General features: G+C 49.9%; 3 protein-coding genes across 7 annotated transcripts in view; 1 reads left to right on the top strand and 2 right to left on the bottom strand.

Moving 5' to 3' along the window:
• Positions 1-12,258, top strand: part of SV2A (synaptic vesicle glycoprotein 2A) — a 55,553-nt gene extending 43,295 nt beyond the window's left edge. For all 3 annotated transcript variants that reach the window (XM_053277812.1, XM_053277813.1, XM_053277814.1), the window contains exons 10-13: positions 528-661; positions 2,656-2,859; positions 4,093-4,252; positions 7,330-12,258. In XM_053277812.1, the coding sequence (XP_053133787.1) occupies positions 528-661; positions 2,656-2,859; positions 4,093-4,252; positions 7,330-7,513 (682 nt within the window). In that variant the 3' untranslated portion in view covers positions 7,514-12,258. The remainder of the gene's footprint in view (positions 1-527; positions 662-2,655; positions 2,860-4,092; positions 4,253-7,329) is intronic.
• The window catches only part of LOC128337152 (heat shock 70 kDa protein II-like), a 179,017-nt gene that overhangs the window by 6,792 nt on the left and 148,221 nt on the right, over positions 1-24,004 (bottom strand). The window lies entirely within an intron of this gene.
• On the bottom strand, positions 15,579-18,267 carry BOLA1 (bolA family member 1). 2 transcript variants are annotated; one of them, XM_053277868.1, is made up of 2 exons: positions 18,113-18,267; positions 15,579-16,427 (listed from the first exon to the last, which is right to left on the bottom strand). In XM_053277868.1, the coding sequence occupies exon 2, from the start codon at positions 16,405-16,407 to the stop codon at positions 15,967-15,969; it is 441 nt and encodes a 146-aa protein (XP_053133843.1). In that variant the 5' UTR covers positions 16,408-16,427; positions 18,113-18,267; the 3' UTR covers positions 15,579-15,966. The 2 variants fall into 2 exon arrangements, with proteins under 2 accessions (XP_053133843.1, XP_053133842.1); XM_053277867.1 differs by having other exon boundaries at positions 18,103-18,261.

The following is a 24,004-nucleotide window of genomic DNA, read 5'->3' as shown; positions in this document are numbered from 1 at the left end:
CGAACCGGTGAAAAACCGGCCTCGGAGCCACTACGATTCTGCAGATAGAGTTCAGGATGTACCTTTGAGTTGGTTTGGACTGGCGGCTTCTTTTCTGCCCACCTGGGCTTTGCCCTTCTCTGCAAGAAAGTGGGTGCACGGAATTAATTGCATTCTCAGCATTCCACCTTTGCCTGGACACAGTGACCTGTGCCCTAGCTGGTATGTTCTGGGAAACATAGTCCGGGAGACTATGGGAAACACCTTTATCAGGCAGCAGCGATATAGGAAGGTGCTGAAAGGCATCATCTCATACTGCGTGGGAGAAGGCAATGGTCAACCCCTCCTGTATTCTGCCAAAGACAACCACAGGGCTCTGTGGGCACCACGAGTCGACACCGACTCGACGGCACACTTTACCTTTACTTTACCACCCGGCTGGCTTTGCTCCCTTTATATGTCACCCAGAAAAGGATGCCGAGTCAGGGTGTAAATAAATAAATGACACTAAGTCCACGCGTGTCTGTCGTTTTGGGTTTTTTTGGCAGGTTCATAAGCCTCAAGATGAAATCTGTCACTTTCATCGACTCCCTGTTCGAGGAGTGCTTCTTCGAAGACATCACCTCCAGCAATACTTTCTTCAAGAACTGCACTTTCATCAACACTGTCTTCTACAACACAGGTAAAGACCCGCGCCTCCATTTGGGAGGTGCCCTGTCTGTTGGCAGGGTGGTGTCCTGGGAACCAATGGCGGAGGAAGCCAGCCAGCAGCCCGTGCTTCTCCCACAGTGGCGCTCCCGCCCCCCTACCCCCCTGCATCTGACGCCAGACGCCGGGGTGTGGCTTTGCTTGCAAATGTTTGGGAACAAAGCCACGCCCCCTGCCTCTGGCAGCTGGGGCACCAGGTGCGGCCCCTGACTAGTGGTGGCCCGGGTTCTTTGAACCCATTCGCCCAATGATGGCTCTGCCCCTGCTGGGTACCATCATCTAGATCCCTCCCCCATGCAGCCAGCAAGCTGTCTTTCGGGCCAGGGAGGAAATTTCCCCCAAGAGCAGGGGAGCGGTCAGCTTATGAGATCACTTGGAACTAGGAGCCGGTCAGGATGAGGTCTTCCATCCGCAGCTGCCGGGCCCTGAGCACCTTTGTCAGTTCTCTCAGGGCACACAGTGCAAAGACTTGGCAGGTGACTGAATAGATAGAAATATTTCCGATAGTGCTTTATGGGGAAACACCAACATGCTCTGGGGCCTGGTTTGAAACGTGACGCCAGACAGGGAAGAAGGATGTATCTGTGTGCCGTTGCAAAGGATCATAAGGACATAGAGAGTGGCCTTATATTGAGTCAGACCCTCGGTCCATCTGTCTTAGTGTTATCTGCACTGACGGGCAGCAGCTTCTCCAAGGTTTCAGGAAGCAATCTTTCCCAGCACTACCTGGAGATGCCGGGGATTGATTGATTACTTACTTATTTATTTACTTACTTTATATACCGCCTGATTCCAAAGGCTCTAGGCAGTTCACAAAAGTAAATACAATGAAAGCAGAATAAATCACTAAAACAATTTAAAACATTCTCGGATTACTAGAAGCTAGGCTAAAAAGATGCATTTTAAGGGCTCTTTTAAAGGCAGGTAAAGATGTTGAATCACGAACAGCTATAGGGAGTGCATTCCAGAGCCCAGGAGCGACTACAGAGAAGACCCTCTCCCGAGTCGCCACCAGATGAGCTGGTGGCATCCGGAGACGGACCTCTCTCTCTCAAGGACCTTAAAGTGCGGTGGGGATCATGCAGAAGAAGGCACTCTCCCAAGTAACTCGGTCCTATGCCATTTAGGGCTTTAAAGGTAATCAACAACACTTTGTATTTCGCCCGGAAACCTATTGGTAGCCAATGCAATTGCTTTAAAACTGGCATAATATGGTCTCTCCGAGAAACCCCGGAGACCAATCTAGCCACCGCCTTTTGGACCAACTGAAGTTTCCGAACCACGTACAAAGGCAACCCCATATAGAGTGCATTGCAGTAGTCAAGCCTAGAGGTTACCAGAGAGTGCACCACAGTTTTGAGAGCATTACCTTCAAGGAATGGACGCAGCTGTCATATCAACCAAAGTTGATAGAAAGCACTCCTGGCCATATCTTTAACCTGAGAAACCAGAGTGAGGCCTGGGTCCAGAAGCACTCCCAAGCTACGTACCTGTTCCTTCGGGGTGGGGGGAGTGCAACCCCAATCCAGAACATGAAGATCTATCATGTTCCTTGAAGTATGACCCCTTACCATGAGTACCTACGTCTTGTTTGGATTCAGTTTCAATTTATTTATCCCTCATCCAGTCCATTACTGCCTGTATGCAGGCATTTAGGGGTGTTATGCCATTTCCTGATGATGATGTCATGGAGAAATAGATTTGGGTGTCATCAGCATATTGATAACACCCTGCTCCAAATCTCCTGATGATCTCACCCAGGGGTTTCATGTAGATGTTAAAAAGCATCGGAGATAGGATGGAGCCCTGAGGCTTTTGTTTGGGAGCTCAGTCTCAAACTCCATACAAACCTACTCCACACTTAGATCTCCAGCCGATGCCCTGCTCCAGGGCCAGAAGGGCCTCCAGATCTTGAAGACTACCGAGCCCTGAGTTCAAGTCCTAACCTCTTGGCCTTCCGCTCCACAGACCTCTTTGAGTACAAGTTCATCAGCAGCCGGTTCGTCAACAGCAGCTTCATGCACAACAAAGAAGGATGCCAGCTGGATTTCAGTGATGATAACAACGCCTACATGATCTACTTCGTTAGCTTCCTGGGCACCCTGGCAGTGCTGCCGGGGAACATTGTCTCGGCACTCCTGATGGACAAGATTGGGCGTCTTCGGATGCTAGGTACATATAGGGACATAGGAAGCTGCAATATACAGAGTCTGACCCTTGGTCCATCAAGCTCAGTATTGTCCGCACAGACTGGCAGTGGCTTCTCCAAGGATACAGGCAGGAGTCTCCCTCAGCCCTGTCTTGGAGATTATTATTTATTTTTTATTATTATTTTACATTTTATATCCCGCTCTTCCTCCAAGGAACCCAGAGCGGTGTACTACATATTTAAGTTTCTCCTCACAACAACCCTGTGAAGTAGGTTAGGCTGAGAGAGAAGTGACTGGCCCAGAGTCACTCAGCAAGTCTCATGGCTGAAGGGGGATTAGAATTCGGGTCTCCCCAGTCCTAGTCCTAGTCCATGCTGCCAGGGTGGGAACTTGGACCCATCTGCAAGCAAGCATGTAAATGCTCTTCTGAGAGAGGCCCCATCCCCTAAAGGAAATACCTTACACATGTAGTCTCCCATTCAAATGCAATCCAGGGTGGATTCTGCTTAGCAAAGGGGACAATTCACGTTTGCTACCACCATAAGAGCAGCTCTCCTCGATTTTGTCCTGATTTTCCTGCCTGCTTCATCTCCCCTATGCCTGTGAAATTTGGTCTGCAAATCTCTTGCGAGACCGGGATTCGTTTGATGTACAAAAAGGTTCCACAGCCAGCCTGATCCCTTGGATTAGAACGGTCTATAAATATGGACCAAACGAGGGAGCCTCTGGTAGGGTTAGAAACCCCAATTCCTCAGGCAGAGTTTCTTATGCGCCACAAAAGTGAATGATTGGTTTGGTTTCGTCTTTAAGTTGCTGTAAGGCCCTTGGTGGGTTTTTCCTTTACTAATGTTACAGACGGCTGCTGTGGCGTGATTAATCAGATTGCTGAAATTGCTCCTCTTGTTCCAGTGGCAGTCAAAAAGCTCTTTCCACATCCGTGTGCCCGAGCTCTCTCGCCTGGTTTTAGCGTCATGAGGTCTAGAATCTTGCTTGTCAGATGGTCCCCAATAAATCAGTGCCTGCCTCCAAACAGTGCTTGAATGAGTGTAAACCTGCCTGTTTTGAGTTGCTTAAAAATGGCTGTTTCCAATTCCTGATTGCATACTGACTCTTTAAGCTGTGGTTTTATTGTCCTCTTTCTCCTTCGCAAACTGCTCTGGACGTCTGATGGAAACTGCAGCATAAACGCTGTCTAAATAAACCTGGTTCCTGAGACTCCTAGCTTATCCTTCCTCCACTTCTCTTGTCCCTGCAGCTGGATCGAGCGTGATGTCTTGCGTGAGTTGCTTCTTCTTGTCCTTTGGCAACAGCGAATCAGCCATGATCGCCCTCCTCTGTCTATTTGGTGGGGTCAGCATAGCCTCTTGGAACGCTCTGGATGTCCTCACTGTCGAGTTGTACCCATCAGATAAAAGGTAAGCACGCTCCCTTGTCCCTGTGTACAGATCTCACTCTCTACGTTTCCATGTTAAAACAATCTTGCACCTGTGTCATGTCAGGGCACCCAACCAGAGTTGCCATAACAGAGATTCCCAGGAGCATTTCCAGGTGGGGCTTTTAGCTCGCTTCTCCTCCGGAATGGATGGTGTGCGTTCACATATTGGCCAAGAACATGATATAAGAACATAAGAGCAGCCCTGCTGGATCAGGCCCAAGAAGGCCCATCTAGTCAAGGTTGATGGCCCTCAAGGTTGATGGCCCTCAAGGCCCTCAAGGTTGACTCAGCCTTCCATCCTTCCAAGGTTGGTAAAATGAGTACCCAGAATGTTGGGGGGCAATATACTAAATCATTGTAAACCGCTTAGAGAGCTCTGGCTATAGAGCGGTATATAAATGTAAGTGCTATTGCTATTGCTATTGCTAGTCCAGCATCCTGTTTCACTCAGTGGCCCACCAGATGCCGCTGGAAGCCACAGGCAGGAGTTGAGGGCATGCCCTCTCTCCTGCTGTGACTCCCCTGCAACTGGGACTCAGAGGCATCCTGCCTCTGAGGCTGGAGGTGGCCTCTAGCCCTCCGACTAGTAGCCATTGATAGACCTCTCCTCCATGAAGTTATCCAAGCCCCTCTTCAAGCCATCCAAACTAGTAGCCCACACCACATCTTGTGGCAGAGAATTCCACAAGCTGATTACGCGTTGTTGCGAACGAGCCCTTCCGTGTGTTGGACCGACATTTCTTGGCAACCAACTTTGCCCGGAAGATGTATGTGTTGCAACTGAATTCTCCGGGGCTGGCAGTAAACACAGCATGGCCTTGTAGGGGGGTCCCCTTTGTGTCCACACACGCCATCCGCAGGCGCGCCCATCCGAGTGTCTCTCCTCACCAGTCCTGTTGTGGACAACTCCAGGCTGGCACACACTCTAGCATAGAAAAAAAACTCCCTGCCACATTATGGCGGCCCCTTAGCTGTTCACTACGCCCGTCCCATCCCTTGCTACTGCTCCCCCCGGCCCCTCCCATCTGAATCTCGTGATATTGCAGTCATTCTCGGGATGCTGCAGAAATGTCCTTCGGGGAGAAGCGCTTTGCAGGGGAAAGAGGGAGGCTGGGCAGCATTGGAAATGAGGATCAGCCCAAGATTGACGCATTGAGCCGCCAGTCACACCAGTCACATGGTGGCTGCCCGCAGGGACCTTGATGGGGGAAGGAAAGGGGGACAGCAGGGAAGGAGGGAGAGAGCTAGCCGGATTAATCTTTCCAGGAGGGAGGGAGGCAGGGCTAGTGAGGAGCATTCACCGGGAGAGAAGGGGGTCCATAAAGCAAAGAGGCTTAGATCCAGGCACAAAACTCACCCAGTTTTTCAACAGCAAGTGGGGATTTGTATATTTGTTTTGGCTTAAACGGCACCTAGCATTCACCAGGCGCTTTATAAAGGATAAATGGTGATGGTTTCCTGTGCTAGGCAGAATGGGGGTTTATCGGAAGGCCCTCGGGTCTGATCCCCTACCCTTAGCTGGTGAGCATCAGCTAGCCGGGTTAAGCCCCAGGAACAGAGCTGTGGCGAGCCTGTGGTTAGAAATCAATATTTATTATTAATAGATTAATAATAGAGGCTCTCGCACCCTTCCGCTCCTGTTGCTATGGATCCAACTGAATCATCATCATCAACCTCACTAAGAGCAAACAGCCAATAAAAGCACACAGAACAATATATGAACAGTGGCTTCGGATCATAGGAACATAGGAAGCTGCCATATACTGAGTCAGACCCTTGGTCCATCTCGCTCAGTATTGTCTACACCGACTGGCAGCAGCTCTCCAAGGATTCAGGCCGGAGTCTTTCCCAGCCCTACCTGGAGATGCTGCCAGGGACTGAACCGAGGACCATCTGCCTGCAAAGCAGACACCTCTCTGCCACTGAGCTGCCGGGCAAGCCACTCGGGGCAGAGGGATGCCACCACTGAGGAAGTCCTGACTCTCTCGACAGTCTCAGCGGGTGATGGGATGCAGAGATCTAAGCACGGGGTCTCCGGTGGAGATCTAAGCACAAGGCGAGGCAGGTTGTTGGAGCCAGATTGAATAGGCTGCATTTTAAGGTTTTACTGTACACCACCTTGAGTACAGTCTGTAGAAGGGCAATATATAAATATTGCGTGAATTAAGAACATGGAACATATTAAGTTCCCAAGGGAAACATTAGGTAGCGCTTGAGTCTTGCTGGAGTGCGAAGGCTGCATGCATGGGCAGAGCGGCTGATCTCACACGATAAATAATAATAATTAATAATTACATTCATTTGTCAGCTGCCCCATAACAAATTGTTCTCTGGGCTGCTCACAACAACATAACAGTAAAACCATCTAATAAAAACACATAAAACATGACAAAGTAAAGGTAAAGTTGTGCTGTCGAGTCGGTGTCGACTCGTGGCAACCACAGAGCCAGGATGGTTTTCTTTGGTAGAATACAGGAGGGGTTTGCCATGGCCTCCTCCCGCGCAGTATGAGATTATGCCGTTCAGCATCTTCCTGTATCGCTGCTGTCCAATATAGGTGTTTCCCATAGTCTGGGAAACACACCAGCGGGGATTTGAACCGGCAACCTCTTGCTCCCCAGGCAAGTGACTTCCCCGCTGCGCCATTCAGTGGCTAAAACAAGACAAACTACAATCTAAAACCGAAAATACAATGCAAAATATTTTAAAAATGTATATATATATATATTTTTAAAGCCAGAGTAAACAGCAAATTCTTCACCTGGCGTCTAAAAGGACAGAGTGACGATGCCAGGTGAGCCTCACTGGGGAGGCAATTCCACAGCCGGGGTGCCACCACCAAAAAGGATACAATGAGAAGCTAGGTACCATGCCGCATAGGCAGTTCATCCTTGCCCTCCGGGCATCACATCCTACCATCAGGGCTCCGAGGATGTGTGCAGAGCTCTGAGCACCCTAAAATCACGACCGAAGTATATCGAAATGTCGCAACACTGTGCCTCCCTGAAAGAACCCACAGCGTCTAAAGACTTTCGGTCCTCTCTCCTTCCCCTCTAGGACGACCGCGTTTGGCTTCCTCAACGCCCTGTGCAAGCTGGCGGCCGTCCTGGGCATCAGCATCTTCACTTCCTTCGTCGGCATCACCAAAGCCGTGCCCATCCTGCTGGCCTCGACGGCCCTGGCGGTGGGCAGTTCGCTGGCCCTGAAGCTACCGGAGACGCGTGGCCAGGTCCTGCAGTGAGAGAGCTTCGCACCCGGCCCGGCCCGCTCCTGCCCCGTCCCACTTGGGGGAGATGTAGAGTCGTAGACACTGTGACCATCTCGTTGTACCATTTCAGTGACCAAAAAAATAATAATAATCCATCTTGGTTTGGATTTCCTTTCGTCGAGTCGCTCTTTCAGTTCCCCTCCTGTCTCTCCTCCCCATTCGCGCACCGCTGTGATTTTGGTGTCTGTGCGAATCCAGTTCCAAGTGGAGCGGCCGGGGAAACCGATACGAGGCGGGGGCGATCTTCTGTCTAACGCAGAGAAAGTCAGAGGCAGAACATGTGAGAGGCAGCGTCCCCTCCCGACCCCAAGGTATTTCAGGGTGCGATCCTAATTTACGAATCCAAGCTTGAGCGTCCAAATATCCAGTAGCGGAAGTGTGATCTGTTTTACACCAGTGTGTAAACTTGTAAACAACTCACAAATCTTGGGTGTGTAATGTGTTCCAAACGAATCCTCGTTCTTTTTTTCCCTCCCCCTCCTCAAGGTTCCCACAAGGCACGCTTCGTGTCACTGTGTGCGTACGCGTGTGTGTGTACGGATCAATGCAGAACTCCACGGGTTCCCCTACTGTATGTACCATCATAACCCACTCTTAGCGTCCGTTTGGGTGTAAAACTAGCATCAGTTCAGGTGTAACTTCGTTTAGCTTGACGTTTCAGGATTTCCAGTGGAATTCTCTTTCTGCACCGAGGAACCGGCTTGGCTCCCAACATATGCCGGCTCGCCGTCCCACAAGTCGGATTTACCCGGTGCACCTGTCCATGACCGATACATTTTTATTGTACATCTGTGTAATTTGAAGGTGGTGGATCTGTTTTTTGGGGTAGGCATTTCAGAGGCAGGACGGTGAGATGTTCCGGTCGAAGGTCTTTAGGCCATCCGTTCCCCGGCTCTATACCTCAGCAGCACAATAGGAACAAGCGTATATATTTGAACATCAGAAGCGGCCTTGTTCGGAGTTGGGTCGTTGGTCCTTTCTGCCCAGTATTGTTTGGGGGCTCTTATATATATAGGGATATACCTGGCAGGCGTGCAGGTCAGTTTTGTGTTCTGGGTCTCAAATGCATTGAAACGTGTGCACTGACCCCACACAGATCTTTCTGCCGTTTGACAGATGGGGAGGTTTGTATAGTCAGTGTAAGTGATCACGTGCCACAGTAAGGCACAATTCCCTACACAACGCCATACCTTTGGGAACTTTTGTACAGGCTGTTATGAATGCCTCTTTATCTCCAGCCTGCCACTTCTGAATGGGGACGCACGATGAGATGTGGATGTGGAAGGAAGCCATTTTGGAATCTCACATCGGTTCCCGACGGTATGGCTGGTTTGTACGGGAAATCCAGTAGAGCTGCATCAGACTGTGAATGGTACAGGATCCACCCCTCCCCCGTCCTTCTCTTGTAATATTAGGTAATACTAGAACCTGGGTTCCTTTAGTTCAGGATGGGCCAAAGGAAGCACTGGTTTGCCAAACAGGTGATTAACTTGTGGAACTCACTGTCACAAGATGCAGTGAAGGCCACCATCTTAGATGGCTCAAAACTTATGCAGGATGTGTATCTTGATAGCTATGAGCTAACTGGGACCTCCATGTTTCAGGGGCAGTCTACCTGAGTACCAGGGGTGAGGGTTTAGCGCAAGAGAAGGTTGTTTCTTTCATTTCCTGCTTGTAGGCTTCCCATCTGGCTGACCACTGATGGAAACAAGATGATGAACTAGATGGAACAACTTTGGTTTGGACCAGGCTCCTCTGATGTTCTTAAAGTCAAACCGTATCCTCAGTGTCATTTCTGAAAAGTGACCTGTGTGTTCTCTTGCTGTACTTCCTGAATGAAGGAACTCCCATACCCGGAGCAATTCTTATCTTTCTCTTTCAAGCACAAGGAGCCTAGCAACTCTGGGAAGGTGAAATAGGTCTTTAATCTTTTGGACCAAAAATCTGATGACTTGGGGAAACCTTGGAAACCAAATTTAACTCCAGGATAAGCAATTCCATTTGCTGCCACGCAGCCAGCCACATCTTTCATTACCATTAAAACAAACCAACCAGCCAGCCAACAAACAGCCCTTATTCTATGGAACTCACCACCACAAGATTGGGTGTTGGCCATAGTTCAGGTGGGCTAAAGAAAAGACAAGATAAAGTCTTGGAAGAGGAGGACTTTCAACAGCTATTGGCCATGACTGCTGACTAGAACCTCACCATAATGAAGCAGTATATTTCACACCAGATGACAGGGACAGATAAACAGGAGATAGCGACCACTGCCTTGAAGCCAACTGAGCATCTGACTGATCCTGTTGGAAGCAGGATGTGGGTCTAACCTGGACCTTTGGTCTGACCCAGCAAGGCTGTTCTTAGACTTTTAGCCATGGAGATTTTTAGACATGGTTGTTCTCCTTTCCCTGAAGACCATGTGGAAATCCACCGACCAGCTTGTGAGGGCTAGAGGCAGGTAGGCAGGAGCCCTGACCCAGGTAGTTCAGAAGAGCTTTCTCTGTGCCGGAGCCAGGATGAGCTACCAGGGCCAGCATTGTCAGGTCCAGGTGGAACCTGATTGGTCCAACTGTGCCAGCTGACCCTTGCTGAGTTGGGCGCTGCCGTACCACCCTCTGGCCATCGGCAGTGGTGGCGCTAAAGTGCAGCAGAATCCAACCTTCTCCGCTGCCACAACACTAGCAGGGAAGACGACACCAACTAGCTTGCCCAGTTTGACCCCTGTGACCTTGGCACCTGCAGCGAAATAAGTCTCTTTTCATTGGGAAATGGAATTCTGACTTCAAAATCTGACATCCAGGTTTGGGATTTTGATGGCAAGTTTCAGTGATTGGGGCAGGGGACAGGGTGGTTGTCTAACTTTTGCTCTAATTGGCAAAAAAATTAAATTAAAATAAATAAATAAAATAAAAAGATGGGTGAAGAATCTAAAATGTAACCAGGAGATGGAGACAGAGAGGAGAGCTGGTCTTGTGGTAGCAAGCATAACTTGTTCCCTTAGCAGGGTTCGCCCTGGTTGCATAGAATGGGAGACTTGATGCGTGAGCACTGTATGGTATTCCCCTCAGGGGATGGAGCCGCTCTGGGAAGAGCATCTAGGTTCCAAGTTCCCTCCCTGGCAGCATCTCCAAAATAGGGCTGAGACAGACTCCTGCCTGCAAGCTTAAAGAAGCCGCTGCCAGTCTGGGTAGACTATACTGAGCTAGACAGACCAATGGTCTGACTCAGTATATGGCAGCTTCCTATGTTGGTGGTGGTGGAGGAGATAACTTGAACATTTTTGGACCAGCCTTTCTGAATGTGATTTACTTGGCTGAAGAAAGAAAAAGTACTGTGAGAGAGACCCAAGCCTAGACCCATACCTGTCTTCTCTTCTTGAGAGAGATTCCCAAAGAAACCCATTTTTCTTCCCCTCAGAATTATAGTAGACAGGCTGTTGGAAAGAGGACACTGTTCTAGAGGGGCTGATCCAGCAAGGCCATAGATTCTTATTTAGCCACAAATGGGGTCAGAATAGAACCCCCTCATTCAGGGGCAGTCTACCTCTGAACCCCAGCTGCTAGGGGACAGATAGCAGGGGAGGGCTACTGCCTATTGCCCTGCTTGTCTTGGAACCAGATGCTGGTCCAAGGTTGATTCTAGCATGCAACTGGAAACATCTTGTTTAGTGCAAAACAATAAAATGAAATTGTGCAGTAGAAATGCCATTTCTCTGCTGTTGGGCCTATGGAGCTTTGTACAAAAGTAGATTGGTTCTTCCAAAGAAATAGAGAAGAAAAAGAGAAGAGGGATCTTTGTAACCTTTCTCAACCTTCATAATCTTAACACGAGTATATTACAGCCTTCCCTTATTTCCCCCCTCCATCTTTCTCGCTTCCTTTCTGTCTTCCTTCCTCTTTGTTTTCTTTTTCGATTCATTCTCATTTTCCCTTTTGTCTTGATCACTTTCTGTTAAAAAGTTCTGGAGTAAGATGTTTGTGAATGGAGGTGGGCTGTGTCCATTGCCTGCAGGGAACAAACCTTAGAATATACCTCGTGTGGGACTAGATACTTTGGTTTGATCCAACAGGGCTCCGAGAGAAAACGGGATTATTATTATTTTGCTCAAAATATTAACGCTTCCCGAAATGTGTCTGGAACCAACTCCTGAGTGTGTAATGCCACCTTTTGGAAAGAAATGGGTCCATATCCGATCAAACGTATCACGAGTCCTGCGCAATTAAAGCACACCCCCGATTCCTCGTTTCGTTCTGAGTCTGTCACCTTCCGACTTTGGTCTCTTAACATCCTTTACAGTGTAGCTGGTCTTTTAAATCAGAACCAACATACAAAAACCATGTGTAGTACTGTCTGTATGCAACAAATTTTGTGCTGTGGTGTAGTTTATAGATGTTTGTAAAGAACAATTGGGGAAAAAATATCAGAAAAAAAGTCATAACTTCCGTTGTGGTCTTTGGTTTGTTTCATTTTGTATAAAACAGAAAAATAAAGGCCAGGAATGCAGATTAGAGATGACAGATATTTTAAATGTCACGTTCTGGAAAGGGGTGGGGGGAGAGACTCAAATAAGGTGCTGTAAAATAATAATTTAAAATTTAAAACAAGAGGTTGTGTGTGCAGTTTGTTTAGCAGGATAAAAGGAAATTGTGTGCGTCTCGGACCACACAACTGGCTCTTTTTTTCCGGCATTATGAACTCATAGTCAACAAAATCAATGTAAAAAGGAAAAAAAAAAATAAAAGGTTGAAAAAAACCCTTAAAAGTTGTGTGTTTTCTACAGAATAATTGTTCAGAAGGAAGTGGGCTAACTGCGAATTTCAAATCTTTTTTTTTTTTAAAAATGTCCTGACCACTAATCTTTTTCTTTCCCAAATTCACACAATACCTAAATAATTATAAATATATCCGAAAAGGTAATTTCCAAAGTCAAGCTTGGACAAACGTTAAGGACTCTTGCTATGCCTGAGATGAAATTACCCAGCGGAAGCATGCAACACTTGAATTTCATGGGCTTCCCCTGTTTATTATTGTTACTATTACTACAAATATTTATATTTGTGTTTATATTTGTAGGCTTTCAGCAAAAGTTCTCAAAGCAGTATACAAAGAGAAATTATATAGGGAGATGAACCCTTGTAAGAAAGCTTATAATCTCCCCCCGCCCTCCCCGCAAAAGGCAGACACCAGCAACAGAAGAGAGCTGGTCTTATCGTAACAAGCATGACTTGTCCCCTTAGCTAAGCAGGGTCTGCCCTGGTTTGCATTTGAATGGGAGATTACATTTGAGTACTGTAAGATATTCCCTTTAAGGGGATGGAGCTGCTCTGGGAAGAGCATCTAGGTTCCAAGTTCCCTCCCTGGCAGCATCTCCAAGATCAGGCTGAGAGAGACTCCTGCCTGCAACCTTGGAGAAGCCGCTGCCAGCCTGTGAAGACAATACTGCGCTAGATAGACCAATGGCCTGACTCAGTATATGGCAGCATCCTATGTTGCAGCCACTGGAGGGATGCTGTGCTGGGGCTGGACAGGGTCAGTTGCTTTCCCCCTGCTAAAGAGAAGATAATCACCGCTTGAAAAGGGACCTCTTTGCTCAGTTAGCTGCTCTCCCCGCTAAGACCCAACAGAACAAAATCCTGGGGTAAATGCAGGCTGCGGTCTTTGAAAGCTTCCTCACTATTGGCTGTAAGATCTCTGGCTATGATGAGCCCTCCCTAGCCACTGGCTCAGCTGTTGAAGGCTTATGGCATCTTTGCAAAATTCCAACGGCTCTGGGAAACTCACAGTAGTGAAGGGCAAACGAATCCCTATTTGCCATTGGTAGAAAGGAAGCGAGGAAGAGAAGGTCTAGGGGAGAGCTTGTCTTATGGTAGCAAGCATGACTTGTTCCCTTAGCTAAGCGGGGTCTGCCCTGGTTGCATATGAATGGGAGACTAGAAGTGTGAGCACTGGAAGAGATTCCCCCCTTCGGGGATGGAGCCGCTCTGGGAAGAGCAGAAGGTTCCAAGTTCCCTCCCTGGCAGCATCTCCAAGAGAGGGCTGAGAGAGACTCCTGCCTGCAACTGTGGAGAAGCCGCTGCCAATCTGTGAAGACAATACTGAGCTAGATAGACCAATGGTCTGACTCAGTATGTGGCAGCTTCCTATGTTTCCTGAGACACTTGGCTAGCAAAGTGACAGGCGACAAGGGTGAGGCGGAAGGTGCATGTTGCATATGTACGGGAGATTGTGCAAGCAAGAGCAGTTTTGTGCACATGCAAATGTGAGGATCATGCACACAGAGGAGCCAAGAATGTCCCCCTCCTCCTGCTCTTGGCTTTTCCAGCCTAAAGCAGAAACAGAGAAGGCCAGCAGGTCTTCAGAACAGGTTCTTCCAGGCTGCTTACGCCATTTAAGCCATGGTTAGCTGGAGAGGTGGAGCTCGGCTGTCCCTGCTTTGCTTGATTCGGACACAGTTCCTGTGTTTTGATTGTTATTTGGAATAGTCATAGGAACATAGGAAGCTGCCACATACTGAGTCAGAGCCTTGGTCCATCTAGCTCAGTATTGTCCACCCAGACTGGCAGTGGCTTCTTCAAGGCTGCAGGCAGGAAACTCTTGCTGCCCTGTCTTGGAGATGCTGCCAGGGAGGGAACTTGGAAGCTTCTGCTCTTCCCAGAGTGGCTTCATCCCGAGGGGAATATCTTCCAGTGCTCACACTTCTAGTCTTCCATTCAAATACAAACCAGGGCAGACCCTGCTTAGCAGAGGGAAGAATTTATGCTTGATACTGTAAAACCAGCTCTTCTCCCACTAAGTCATATACCACTTTTCAGCAAAAAAAAAAAAAAAAAGTTCTCAAAAGGAATGAGAAGAATGTTACTGGCTTGCCAAGCAGAAATCCAACAGGTACACTCCCTGCAAAGAACAAACCACCCCGCAGCTGGGCATGTTGTTTCTGTAGTAGCCAACTCTGACTTAAATACTAGCTGGGCCTCAAAGGCATTCCTTCGGTGTGCTGTGGGCTCCAGACGCTGCCCAGCTACAGATCTCGGGGATGCCAAGTTTGTGAGTGTGCACTCCAGGTCTGGCATTGGGTTCAACTGTCCCCCATCCCAGCCTTGATTATGACCACCCTGAGCCCTCCCTCTGAGAGCAGCAAAGAGAGGCGCTTTAAATACACCCCTGCACCCATCTTTGTTCTGCACGGGAGACGGGGTCCCAGCTCCGTGGCAGAGCGTCGGCTTTGCAGGCAGAAGGTCTCAGGTTCACTCCCTGGCAGCATCTCCAGGTAGGCCTGGGAAAAGACTCCCGGCTGAAACCCTGGAGAGCTGCTGCCAGTTAGGGTAGACAATCCTGAGCTGGATGGACCAAGGGTCTGGCTCAGTAGGTGACAGCTTCTTATGTAACCTTGGGGGATGAGGCCATCACTCCATGGTAGAAGATCTGCTTCCGATGCAGAAGAGCCAGCAAGGTATAGTGGTTAGAGTGCTGGACTAGGAGCGGGGAGACCCGAGTTCAAATCCTCATTCAGCCATGAGACTTGCTGGGTGACTCTGGGCCAGTCACTTCTCTCTCAGCCTAGCCTACTTCACAGGGTTGTTGTGAGGAGAAACTTAAGGATGTAGTACACCGCTCTGGGCTCCTTGGAGAAGAGTGGGATATAAAAAATGATTTAAAAAACCCCAAAAACCAAAACCAAAACAGCAACTCCCAGGTTTAATCCTCGGCAGCATCTCCAGGTAGGGCTGGGCAAGACGCCTGCCTCTAACCTCAGAGAGCTGCTGCCAGTCAGTGTAGACAATACCGAGCTAGTCTGACTTGTTATAAGGCTATGTACCTGAGCTTGGACCCCAAGGAGGTCCTCTCCGAGACCAAGCCGCAGCCGAGACCCCGATGATCCCCTATGGATGGGGCTGAAACTCAGTGGTAGAGCTTCTGCTTTCTACTTTCCCCACTTTTAAATGTGTGGGCAGAGTTAAGGCCATTAGGAAACGAGATCGCCATATCGTGACCTGCCCTGCCACCCCGGCCCACAAACGAAGCCGACAAACCAGAAGCGGAGCCCGAGAGATTTAATCAGTTACAGCCAAAGAGACAAACCGTGGCTCTGAGGACATCCACGTTTCTCCCCCACAACCGCGCTTGCAGAACGGGCAAGGAGGAAACGGAACGTGGCTCCAACAGAGCCCAGCTTTTAGAAAAGAGAATCCCAGCCCGCACTCTGGCAAGCGGAAGCAAAGCCCAGGCACTGATGAAAATTCCTAGAGAGGCATGGATCACTTCTTGGAATGCACCGACGAAAATTCCTAGAGAGGCATGGATCACTTCTTAGAATGCAAAGCACACTGGTCGGTGTGGCATTCTGGGGCAGCAGCTGAATGGGAAGGACATCTTGCAAATGGGCTTGGGAGGGACCCCCCAATGGCTCCTGGCCAGGCTGACATTTATCTCGTCCCCCCCACTTTGCTCGCCATGTGTGGGTCGTGCTTGGATCCTCCCAGGCAGCTGGGGCTCTGGTCAACGTGGGCGCTCTTCTCCCACTGCTGCGGGGTCCTGGCCTGGATGGAGAGTGCGTGGACCGGGCCGGCGAGCTCGTCCTGCAAGATGTCGTTGACCAGCCGGTGGCGGTGGATGAGGGAGAGGCCCTCGAACCGAGGGCTGGCCACCACCACCCGGAAATGGGTCTCGGAGCCCCGGGGCACGGCGTGCATGTGGCTGTCGTTGATGACCTCCAAGTGGGCCGGCTGCAAGGCCTTCTCCAGCTTGGCCCGGATGGACGCCTCCACCGGCTTCTCCATGGCAGGGCCGGCCGGTGCCGAGAGCCCCGCGGTCAGGGACGGCCAACGGAACGCGCGGCGAAGCAGCAGCCGGCCGGAGGAGAGCATCGGAGATTCAGCGGATCGGGCTGCAACGCAGAAGGTATGGGTTCACTGCACAGGTCTCCTGCTCGGGGCGGGGTGTGCGTGATCTCAGGTTATCTGAATTTCCACCTTGGGAGGGGAGATGAGGGCCGAGGACGAGAGGGGCCGGGCCAAGGTCACTCAGTGACTCACTGAGCAGAGAGGGCCTTGGATGTTCTCAGTTGACTAAGGCGGGTCATGGGGGACATGCCAGACGTTTAAACAATTACGCATGCTACGGAAGCTGCCATATACCGAGTCAGTGCCTCAGCTCGTCTAGTTCAGTATCGTCTACTCTGACTGGCAGCAGCTTCTCCAAGGTTGCAGGCAGGAGTGTCTCTCAGCCCTACCTGGAGACGCTGCCAAGGACTGAACCTGGGACCTTCTGCATGCAAGCATGAAGGTGCTTTTCCACTGAGCTACGCCCCTATCTCCTACAGGAAATCTCTTACAATGCTCACATGCCATCACCCATCTAAATGCAAACCACAGCAGGCACTGCTTTGCAAAGGGGACAATTCATGCTTGGTAGCAAAAGACCAGCTCTCCTTGCCGACGGTGGAGAAACTGCTTTCTCTCCTCCTCCCAAATAAAGTGGGGATGGGGTTGTAGCTCAAAGACAGAGCATCTGCTCTGTATGGCAGCATCTCCAGGCAGGCCTGGGAAAGGCGCCTGTCTGAAACGTTGGAGAGCTGCTGCCAGTCAGTGTCGGCAATACTGAGCCCAGCCCTGCAAAGTGGATAGGGTTCTAATATCTTTGCAGCTAATCTCACGAGTTTTGGGTAATCCCAAAGGGCCCTCCTCTGCCCCACTGCATCAACATCCATAAGAATTTGAAGGTAGGTTTCCAGGGCAGGGTAGGGGGGCGTGCCCTTGCCAGCAGTTTCTTTCCCTTCAGAGATGAAAGCCTGGGATTTCATCAGAGCAGGGTTTCTTCACCTTGGGTCCCCAGAAGTTGCTGGACTACAACTCCCATCATCCCCAGCCACAGAGGCCTTGGCTGGGGAGGATGGGAGTTGTAGTCCAATAAAATCTGGGGACCCAAGAATGAGGAGGAAGAGGAGAGCTGGTCTTGTGGCAGCAAGCATGAATTGCCCCCTTTGCTAAGCAGGATCCATCCTGGTTGCATTTGAATGGGAGACTACATGTGTGAGCACTGGAAGATATTTCCCTTAGAGGATGGAGCCACTCTGGGAAGAGTATTTGCATGCAGAAGGTTCCAAGTTCCCTCCCTGACATCTCCAAGGCAGAGCCCGGCTGAGAAAGATTCCTGCCTGCAACCTTGGGGAACCTGCTGCTGCCACTCTGGGTAGACAATACTGAGCTAGATGGCCCAAGGGTCTGACTGACTGGCAGCTGCTTATGGAAGAAACCCTGCATCAGAGGCTGGGAACTGGGGCAAAGCAAAATCTTGCCTCCGTGGAGGCCAAGAGCGGGGGGAAGGGAAGCGGGGTTAGTGGGCTTGCACAAGCACACAGGCTGGAAAGGCTTTTTGCCCACACCGCGGTGCAATGATCTATGGGCGCACAAAGCAAACGGGGAAAGTGCGTCACCAGTTTGCATGCAAAAGGAAAAGCTGTCTTGATCCTAGCAAGCATGCAATGGGTTGGGGGAGGGACCTCCAGCCTGCTCCCCCCCCCGCACAACCTGCCCCCCGCGCGCCCCCCAAACACACCCCACCTGTCCTTACTGCAGAAGATCCTCCAGAGCTGACCTCGCCTCTTTCCTTTTCCTCGACGTGGATTCTAGGAAATGTAGTTCCCTGCGCCTGTGTCAGTCTAGCCAGCAGCACTACATCTCCCAGGAGGCCTCGCGGCACGCTCTGTCAATCCTTCCGCTTTCTCGCCACGCTCTTTCAGCTCTGGGAACTGTAGTCCTTTGGTGGATTCTGCAATTGAAGTTCCCTCGCGTTTGGAAGCAGGCTGCAGCCCACACATCTGCCCACTGGGTGGCAGGCTTGCCGCCTGTATATGTGTCCTTGCGTGAGCGTGTGCCCCACCACAGCAAAAAGGTCGACGCTTTCTTGCTATACAAAGGCACCGAAGTGTTTTGTGTTTGTTTGTTTTGTGTTTTGTTTTGTAAGAAGCATCAGATTAATTGAGGCTCAGCCGGCGGTACAGATTTAAGACCCACATGAGAGCAAACCAAGCATTGTTGCAAGGTAGGTATAGTAAGCTCCTCGGGGCAGGGACCCCTCTCTTTGCTTAGGAAACTCTGCATTGGTGTGCATTGAATAAGTAAACTCCAGTCAATGGAAGCATACTCAATCATACATCTGATCGTCTTTAAGGTGCCACGGGTCTCTTGCTTGTTCATGCACAATGACGGGGCTGTATGACAATACTTTTGCTCTCCATAACTGGGGATCTGAAGTTCCCTCGTGTGAAAGCTGTGGGATCTGGTATCCCTTTGCCTGTCTCAGTTATAATAATGACTGGTCAATTAATTAGATATATATTCATAAGCTACTCGACAGCTATCATGAATAAATCACACACACCCCCGTAATACTAGTCCTGGGGTTGGGGGGAGAGTTTGGGATTATGGAACAGTCCAAGAAAGGCACTCTGCTTATGCTCAAGGGAAGAACCAAATGTTCCTTTGGATAGTGCTGATATGGGGAAGTCCCTTTTACTCCCTTGCAGTTGTGGGATGGGTCCGGTTGGATGAGAAAAACAACTCTGCACATGCTCAGAAGTGCTGAGAATACAGCCACCATCCCCTCATGCAACAGGGGTGGAAATGGAATATTCATTTATTTTTATTTTTTACATTTATACTCTTCCTCCAAGAAGCCCAGAGCGGACTACATGCTTATGTTAATCCTCACAACAACCCAGTCAGGTAGGCCAGGCTGGAAAAAAAGTGACTGGCCCAGAGTCACGCAGTGAGTTCAATGGTTGAATGGAGATTTGAACTTGGGACTCCTCAGTCCTAATCCAACACACTAACAGCAAGAGTGGCATAATTTGCCTTTAGCTTTGTGTCCCTCAGTTCTGACAGAGGAGAGCTGGTCTTGGGGTAGCAAACATGAATGGAATGAATGGCTAAGCAGGGGCCACCCTGGTTTGCATTTGAATGGGAGACTGGGAGAATGGGAGAATTTGAATGGGAGAATTTGAATGTGAGCACTGGGAGATATTCCCCTCCGGGGATGGGGCCGCTCTGGGAAGAGCATCTAGGTTTCAAGTTCCCTTCCTGGCAGCATGTGGGAAAGTTTCTTACCTGTAACCTTGGAGAAGCCGCTGCCAGTCTGGGTAGACAATCCTGAGCTAGATGGACCAAGGGTCTGACTCAGTATATGGCAGCTTCCGATGTTCCTATGACAGCTGGGCAAGCCATTAAAATTCTGGTTGGATCAGCAAGATTCCGCCCGACATGTGGCTCATTGAACTCCGGGTTCCTGGGAGCCCCCTGTGTGTGGGGTGGGGGTGGAGAGACCATTTTTGCAGAGGAAACATTCTGGCCGGCTGCACCTGGCTGAAGCATCACCCCCCCCGCCCCCCGCCGCTGCTGCCGCCCCGCTTCAAAGGAGCAGGGACCCCTTTGGCTAAGACCGACAGGCAGCCGTCCCTCCAAGAATGCTCCCCTCGCCCCCAGCCAAAGCCGTTAATCGCCTGTAATTATGTGTTGCATTTAAAAACTCAGGGCGCTTGGCAGGGCAGGACTTCTGGGAAGGTGGAGAGGGCGCCTTGCCCTTTGGGGGCGGTGGGAGAAGACGCCCCCCCCACCTTAGGTGGGGACCAGAGGAAAAGAAGGGGGTGGCTGGTACAAAGCTCCTTGTCATTACACCTCAGATTGCTGACCAGGGACTCCTCACGGTATAACTGCCCCGTGGAACATCGGAACATCGGAAGCTGCCATATACTGAGCCAGAACATCGGTTTAGGAACATCGGAAGCTGCCATATACTGAGCCAGACCCTTGGTCCATCTAACTCAGTATTGTCTACACAGGCTGGTAGCGGCTTCTCCAAGGATGCAGGCAGGAATCTCTCTCAGCCCTATCTTGGAGATGCTGCCAGGGAGGAAACTTGGCACCTAGGTGCTCTTCCCAGAGCGGCCCTATTCCCTAAGGGGAATATTTTACAGCAGCACTCACACATGTAGCCTCCCATTCAAATGCAAACTAGGGTGGACCCTGCTTAGCAAAGTGGACATGCCATGCCTGCTACCACCAGACCAGCTCCCTTCCCCTAGACCAGGCCTGCTCAACTTAGGCCTCCCCCCAGCGGTTTTTGGACTCAACTCCCATAATTCCCAGCCACAATAGCCAACAGCCTAAGGATTATGGGAGTTGTAGGCCAACATCTGCAGGAGGGCCGAAGCTGAGCAGCCCTGCCCTAGATCTATTGGTTTCCGTTCTATATACGAACATCAGAAGGGCTTTACTAGCTCAGCAGCTTTTCTCCCCCTTGTTATTCTACAGCAACTGGTATTCAGAGGTAGATAGCCTCTGAACCTGGAGGCTCCATTCTTAACTGTTAAGGAGACCCCTGCTGGATCCAACCGCCACCTACTCCCGGCATTCGGTTTCCAACCGTGACCAGTCAGATCTTTCCAGCATCAGCAGTTCAAGATCTCTCTGCACCTGAGCCACCCTTAGTAATCTGAGCTGACCACCTCATCTCCCCTCATGGAAGAGCCGCCCCGGATTTGGGGGGCACCAACAAGCGGTACACAAAGACAACACCTGTCTTTCACAGTTTTGCCTCCACAGCACCTGCTATTCAGAGATAGACTGCCTCTGTCCATTCAGGCTCCGTCCCGAACCATTGGGTCGGATAAGCATCGGGAAAACCCTGCTGCATCGGACCCAAGCTCCATCTAATTCAGCACTCTGCTTCCTGCAGTAAACTTTCATCGAAGATTCTTGATATACGCCTTCTCTTTGGCTCACACCTGAGTCTTGTTGATGCGGGCGTGTTTTCAACACCAAGGAGGGAGGAGAAGCCGCTGCCAGCCTGTGTAGACAATACTGAGCGAGATGGACCTATAGTCTGACTCAGTATATGGCAGCTTCCTGTGTTCCTATGATCTGCCCACGGACATCCCTTCAGGTAGGAAGGGGGCAGAGTGCCTTGTAATGTCCTGGGGGTACAGAATGGGGTGATCTGGGACCCAGAGGTCAAAGTACTGCTGCTGTGATGGGGATGCAGAGATGTCCTAGGACCACAGGGGAGTTCTGACGGTTGTGGAGTGTCTCTTGACAACCTGGAAGTTGTATAGCAGTATACAATAGTATAAGTGTAGCAGAAGGTTTCAAGTTCTCTCCCTGGCAGCATCTCCAAGATCGGGCTGAGAGAGATTCCTGCCTGCAACCTTGGAGAAGTCGCTGCCAGTCTGTGAAGACAATACTGAGCTGGATGGACCAATGGTCTGACTCAGTATATGACAGCATCCTATGTTCCTCAACTGATCTTTAACCCATATTTTAAAGGGGGGGCGCCTTAAATTCAGGGTCATCTTCTATTGGGGTAAGTACGGGCCTGACTCCATGCATTCCAAGGTTGAAGGTGGGTTCGGAGCTGAAGAGATCAAGCTGTCCTGAAGCTCTTTGGTCTGCAAACGTGCTTGATCGACTTGATCTACTTGTCTACTTCCTGCCTTTCTCTTGAGTGGGCACTTGTTCCCTTTTAAGAGCGGTGTGGCAGGCAGAAATCCAACAGGGGAGCATTCCTCCTTCTGTGCCTCTCTGTGGAAAAAACGTTCCCGGGAGCTTGCAATGCTGCTGCTGTTAAAGACAACCACATCTCTGTGGCGTCCTTTCAAAAGTGAATGCTGTGTTAAAGAGGCTGCTTTCCCCTCCCTCCCCGAAAGTTAAAATGTGGGGCAGGCCGAAATTCAACCGGGTTTTCGTGTTTTCTCGTTTCCTCCCTGGGAGGAGGTCTGTTTCTGGAATCTCTTTGACCACTTTTTGACCCCAGAGTGGGAGCCTTCCCACCAAAGGAGGGGAGGAGATCTGCGGGGGGTGGGTGGGGGGGGGAGAGGCCGGGGGTCGCGGTGGGTCATGCCGCTGCTAACAGGGTGTTCTCCAAAATTATATCGCCTGCCAGAATGTATCAAAGTGGCTGGGGTCACCCTTGACCCCGAGAGCTGGGGACTTAGAAAATTCTTTTTCCCTTGAATGACGGTAGTGTTTGCTCTGCGCCGAGGGTCACAGGGTGGCCGATGCAGAAAGGCCGGGCCCACGGCAAATGTTCATTAAGTAGTTAAACAACTGGCAAGGAAGAGTCAGGTCAGGCCCGCTCACTCCCCTCCCCACATTTTTCAGACTTGCAGCTCCAGCCGGCTTAGTCCTGACTCCTGACCAGCTCTGCTTTACTGTGCAGTGGGTCAGAGCGGGAGGGAGGGAGGGAGGGGGAAACGAACCCACCCTCCCCAGGACCGTGCTGCTGCTGGCTAATTAATTATTATTTTGATTTTGATTTTAATTTTAATTATTTTGATTTTGATTTTGATGATTTTGATTTTGATGATTTTGATTTTGATTTTGATTTTAATGATTTTGGTTTTGGTTTTGATTTTGATTATTTTGATTTTGGTTTTGGTTTTGATTATTTTGATTTTAATGATTTTGATTTTGATTTTGATTTTTTATGATTGATTTTGATTTTAATGATTTTGATTTTGGTTTTGGTTTTGATTTTGATTATTTCGATTTTAATGATTTTGATTTTGATTATTTTAATTGTTGTTTTGATTTTACATTTCTATCCCGCTCTTCTGCCAAGGAGCTCATGCTTATGTTTATCCTCACAACAAGCCTGTGAGGTAGGTTAAGCTGAGAGAAACGGGACCCAGAGTCAGCCAGTGAGTTTCAGGGCTGAATGGGGGTTTGATCAAAGGAGCGGGGGCAGGCCCATAGCCAGGCTGAAAGTGTAGGGCAGCCACCACACACAAAAGTCGGAGGACCAGGTTTTGCCACCTTAGTCAAGCTTTCCATTCGGTCACAATCTCGTGAATACACAATGCCCGTATTTAACTGAATAGAAGGTGACCCACTTAAAACCGCCCCGAGCCATTTTGGAAGGGCGGTATACAAATCAAATCAATCAATCAATCAATCAATCAATTAATTAAAAATAGAAGTTAAATACGGGTTACACCTGTATTGACCAAAAAGGAACAGGACTCTGGATTTAAGACAACAGCAAAACACATTGGGAAAAATTGGTTTTGGATTCAGGGAAATACGGTATATTGAGGGAAAAGGGAAATATTAGGGGGAGCAAGCCCATCCTAGCCCCTGGCTACAGGTCTGTCTCTGAGCCCCTGAGGAAGGTCAGGCACCCCCTGAAGAAGAGCTTGCTCTTGCCTCCCCTGTCCCTGCCTCTCCAGGGAGTTATTCGCAGCTGGCTTCATTCTGCGGGGTAAATGTCGAGCAAAGCCATGGGGCTTCTCTGAAATATTGCTCAGCAAGTGTGGGTTGCGGAATGGAACCTCCCAGAACTGAGGCAGTCTATCTCCAAACACCTTTGGCAGCACATGGAGGGCAGTCAAGAGACTTTCACACCCTGCGTGGTTCCGTGGCACCTGGCTGTCCCCTGTTGGAAACAGAATACTGGGCTAGGTGGGCCCGG

Source organism: Hemicordylus capensis, chromosome 14 (genome assembly GCF_027244095.1).
Source record: "Hemicordylus capensis ecotype Gifberg chromosome 14, rHemCap1.1.pri, whole genome shotgun sequence".
Taxonomy (NCBI): domain Eukaryota; kingdom Metazoa; phylum Chordata; class Lepidosauria; order Squamata; family Cordylidae; genus Hemicordylus; species Hemicordylus capensis.
Note: the sequence above shows the minus strand (reverse complement) of the source record. Positions and strands in the feature narration are given on the sequence as shown.

Bases quoted from the DNA above. Each gene is read 5' to 3' on its own strand.
- BOLA1 (XM_053277868.1), bottom strand. From the start codon at position 16,407: ATGCTCTCCTCCGGCCGGCTGCTGCTTCGCCGCGCGTTCCGTTGGCCG.